This window comes from Palaemon carinicauda, chromosome 12 (assembly GCF_036898095.1).
Source record: "Palaemon carinicauda isolate YSFRI2023 chromosome 12, ASM3689809v2, whole genome shotgun sequence".
In the NCBI taxonomy this organism is placed as follows: Eukaryota; Metazoa; Arthropoda; class Malacostraca; order Decapoda; family Palaemonidae; genus Palaemon; species Palaemon carinicauda.
The window spans coordinates 142043203-142048202 of record NC_090736.1 but is presented as its reverse complement, the minus strand read 5'-3'; the positions used below and the strand labels follow the sequence as shown (position 1 = coordinate 142048202).

The 5000-nt window shown below is 33.7% G+C and overlaps 1 protein-coding gene across 1 annotated transcript in view; it reads right to left on the bottom strand.

The window, feature by feature from the left end:
- LOC137651092 (putative carbonic anhydrase 2) overlaps positions 1-2679 on the bottom strand; it is a 33385-nt gene extending 30706 nt beyond the window's left edge. Inside the window, exon 1 of the mRNA XM_068384229.1 lies at positions 2400-2679. Coding sequence (XP_068240330.1) covers positions 2400-2679 — 280 coding nt within the window. The remainder of the gene's footprint in view (positions 1-2399) is intronic.
- Between the last annotated feature and the right edge of the window lie 2321 nt (positions 2680-5000).

The window sequence follows — 5000 nt, the reverse complement described above, 5'->3', positions numbered from 1 at the left end:
TATAATATATATATGTATATATATTTATATATATATATATTCATATATATATATATATATATACATACCGTATATATGTACGTATATATATTTATATATATATATATATATATATATATATAAATATATAAATATATATATATATATATTTATATGTATGTATATATATACTATATATATAAATATATATATATATATATATATTTATATATATATATTATTATTATTATTATTATTATTACTTACTAAGCTACAACCCTAGTTGGAAAAGCAGTATGCTATAAGCCCAGGGGCTCCAACAGGGAAAATAGCTCAGTGCGGAAAGGAAAAAAGGAAAATAAAATATTCTAAGAGGAGTAACAACAATAAATATCTCCTATATAAACTATAAAAACTTTAACAAAACAAGAGGAAGAGAAATAAGATAGGAGAGTGTGCTCGAGTGTACCCTCAAGCAAGAGAACTCTAACCCAAGACAGTGAAAGGCCATGGTACAGAGGCTATGGCACTACCCAAGACTAGAGAACAGTGGTTTGATTTTGGAGTGTCCTTCTCCTAGAAGAGCTGCTTACCATAGCTAAAGAGTCTCTTCTACCCTTACCAAGAGGAAAGTGGCACTGAACAATTACAGTGCAGTAACCCCTTGGGTGATGAAGAATTGTTTGGTAATCTGTGTCGTCAGGTGTATGAGGATAGAGGAGAATATGTAAAGAATATGCCAGACTATTCAGTGTGTATGTAGGCAAAGGGAAAATGAACCGTAACCAGAGAGGAGGATCCAATGTAGTACTGTCTGGCCAGTCAAAAGACCCCATAACTCTCTAGCGGTAGTATATCAACGGGTGGCTGGTGCCCTGGCCAACCTACTACCTACTATATAAATATATATATATATATATATATATATATATATATATGCTGGTCTTAACAGGCGTGCCCAATAACTACGAGGAAGTCAGGAGGTTTCCTCACTGAAGCCATTAAAATTACTTATACAGTACAGATACAGTAACAGTTCAGTAGATATTGTAAAGATTACCTGTAGATTCCCTACATTTCAGTGGTCGTATTCAACACTCTCTTCAATGACGTGTTCTTGACACGTTAAAATGTCATTTTCCTTTTCAAAGATTTTCCCACACGCTCTTTTTTATTATCATTTTCCTCACGCCCTTTTCATTGTTATGTTTCCACCATCTTTTTCATTGTCATTTTCCATTTTTTTTATTGTAATTTTTCCATCACCATATTTTAATTTTCCCACCACCTTTTTACTTTAATTTTCCCACCTTTTTATTTTCCTTTTCCTTATCCCCTTTTTATTGTCATTTTCCTTACCACCTTTTTTTCATGGTCATTTTCCTCATCCCGATTTTAATTGTCATTTTCCATATTTTTTTTTGTAATTTTCCAACCACCTTTTTTTGTAATTTTCCCATCTTTTTATTGTAATTTTCCCATCTTTTATTGTAATTTTCAGTACCACCTTTTTATTGTAATTTTCCCACCTTTTCATTGTCATTTTTTCACCCCCCTTTTCAGTTATTTTCCCCCTTTTCATCATCCTTTTACCTCCTTTCTTTCATTGTCATTTGCCCAAGAGCATTTTAATTTTAATTTTCTACATTTTTCATTGCCATTTTCCCACCGCCTTTTTTCATTGTCATTTCGCAACCTCCTTTTGTCATTTTCCCATAACCTTTTCCTTTGTCATTTTCCCCACACCCTCTTAATTTTAATTTTCCCACCACCTATTTATTGCCAGTTTCCAGACCCCTTTTCATTGTCATTTCCCCTCTCTTTTTCATTGCCCTTTTACCACCTTTTTCATTGTCAATTGCCCCATCCCTTTATAATTGTCATTTCTTGTTGTCATTTCCCACCCCTTTTAATTGTCATTTTCCCATCCCCTTTTAACAATAATTTACCAAAACCTTTTTTAATTTATCATTTAACCCCAACCACTTTTAATTTATTATTTACCCACCCATTTCAATTATCATTTACCACAGCCTCAATTCATTTACTCCACCCTCTTTTAATTGTCATTTACCCCACCCCTTTTAATTGTCATTCATCATACCCCTTTTAATTATCATTTATCACAACCTCCTTTAATTGTCGTCTCTTACCTTTTTCATTGTCATTTTCCCACCACCTTTTTCACTATCATTTCTTCCACCCCCTTTTTCACTGTCATTTTCCCACCACCCTTTTCACTGTCATTTTCCCACCACCTTTTTCACCGTCATTTTCCCACCACCTTTTTCACCGTCATTTTCCCCACCACCTTTTTCGCTGTCATTTTCCCCACCACCTTTTGCACTGTCATTTTCCCCACCACCTTTTTCGCTGTCATTTTCTTTACCACGTTTTTTGCTGTCATTTTCCCCACCCACCTTTTTCGCTGTCATTTTCACCACCACTTTTTTTGCTGTCATTTTCCCCACCACCTTTTGTTCTTACATTTTCCCCACGACCTTTTTCACTATCATTTTCCCCACCACCTTTTTCATTGTCATTTTCCCCACCACTATTTTCACTGTCATTTTCCCCATCCGCTTTCAAGACTTCTCCCCATCCTGCTATCAGACCTCCCCCCACCCCGCCCTTCTGCGTGTCATCTTTGACCAACCCCCCCCCTTCCCCTCCATGATCTCGGACCTTTTTCACCGTCATTTTCCCCACCACCTTTTTCACTGTCATTTTCCCCACCACCCTTTTCACTGTCATTTTTCCCACCACCCTTTTCACTGTCATTTCCCCCACCACCTTTTTCACTCATTTTCCTCATCCGCTTTCAAGACTCCTCCCCATCCTCCTATCAGATTCCCCCCCCCCCCCCCGCCCTTCTCAGTATCATCTCCGACACCCGCCCCCCTCGCCCCTCCATGATCTCAGACCGATTCCAGAAAAGAAGCTAAATTGAATTTGCAATGGAAGGGAAAAAGAGAGGAGGCGTAAATTTCCTTTTCCTCGCCGGAAACTGGTGTTTCATTTACCCGACTCGGAGGACCAATACTTCCTCCTCCTCCTCCTCTCCCTCCTCCTCCTCCTCCTCCTCCTCCCTCAATCCCCTCTCATCTGTCGGGGAAATCTTTAAGGATTGACTCCTGGGGAGAGTTGAAAACCACAGACGTCCGGTGGCAGACTTTCTACCAAAATATTGAGAATTTTATTTCGCTTTCAGTTTATTTCTCTCTCTCTCTCTCTCTCTCTCTCTCTCTCTCTCTCTCTCTCTCTCTAGTGTATAAGTAGGGTTGTTCCCCCAGATATTTCTATGAGAAATTCATGGTTATTTTCCAGTTTTGAAATGAACTCTCTCTCTCTCTCTCTCTCGCTCTCTCTCTCTCTCTCTCTCTCTCTCTCTCTCTCTCTCTCTCTCTCTCTCTCTCTCTCTCTCTCTCTCTCTCTCGTGTATAAGTAGGGTTGTTCCTCCAGATATATCCATAAGAAATTCATGATTATTTTCCAGTTTTGAAATTAATTCTCTCTCTCTCTCTCTCTCTCTCTCTCTCTCTCTCTCTCTCTCGAAAAAGAAAGGCATTTTGTATTAATATTCTCTCTCCCGCTGTCTCTTTGTGGAACGTGTAATTTTCGTTCAGAATTGGATTAAGTGTTTTCTTTTCTACTGAAATTAAATAATATAAAAAAATCTTATTTCTTTACAACAAAGACTACATGGAATTTTAAAAGATTTTTGTACGTAAGTTTTATGCAACAATTTTCAAATTGCGAGAGATTTTTCATTTGTGTTGATGTTAAATTTATTTCAGAATTGTTTTGAATCTATTACACTGGTATGTTTGATGGATATACTTTTACGTGGATATTTTATTAGTAATCTGGATAAATTTTTACCGATAACGTTTACATACTTTTATATAAATATATACGCATCTATTTATGTATCATATATACATATATACATATATATATATATATATATATATTTATATATATATATATATATATATATATATATTTATATTTGTATATATATGTATATACAGTATATATATATATATATATATACATATATATATATATATATACATATATATATATATATATACATATATATATATATATATATATATTCAGATACACATACACACAGATTCAACCCTTCCCACCCCTTCCCTTTTCCTAGCTACAACACGATAGTTTTGGGGAAATAGTGGGAGATTGTTGTTTTCCAAGTAGTTGCCGTTCAGCGTGACAGAAAATAATATATATGTATATATGTATATATAAAATATATACAATAGGCATATATATATATATATATATATATATATATATAGTTTATATAAAAACATATATATATATATATATATATATGTATATATATGTATATATATATATATATATATATATACATATATGTATATATATAGGCTCATAAGCGGTTTGCAATTGAATTCTCTCTCTCTCTCTCTCTCTCTCTCTCTCTCTCTCTCTCTCAGATTCACTCCCTAGATACAGTATAGCTTTTAGAGTATTCTCTGTATTCGTTGTGATTATAAATATGAGTAATTTTATTGTTGATCTAATGAAACTAATTCATCTAAATTTCTTTACAGAAATCCCTCTCAATTCATCACGTGTCAACTGTGGTCCCTTAAGGTAAAGTAATATTATATAAAGAAGTTTAGTATATATTTTATATATTTTAATTTCTATATATACATATGTATACTTTTACAGTATATGCGTGCATATATATATATATATATATATATATATATATATATATATATATATATATATACTGTATATGCATGTGTGCTTTTGCACGCGCAAATGTGTGTATGCAACATTGATATATTTAATTGTTAAGAAAAAAACAGACTTTCCATTTTCAACTTTTATTTTTAAAAATTAATTTTACAACTATTTTCTTTGAGTATGACTTTACTGATCAAAATTCATTTACCTTTTATTTATCGTCCTCTTCTACCCTCTTGTCTCTAACACACCTACGTTCATTCCTGTAA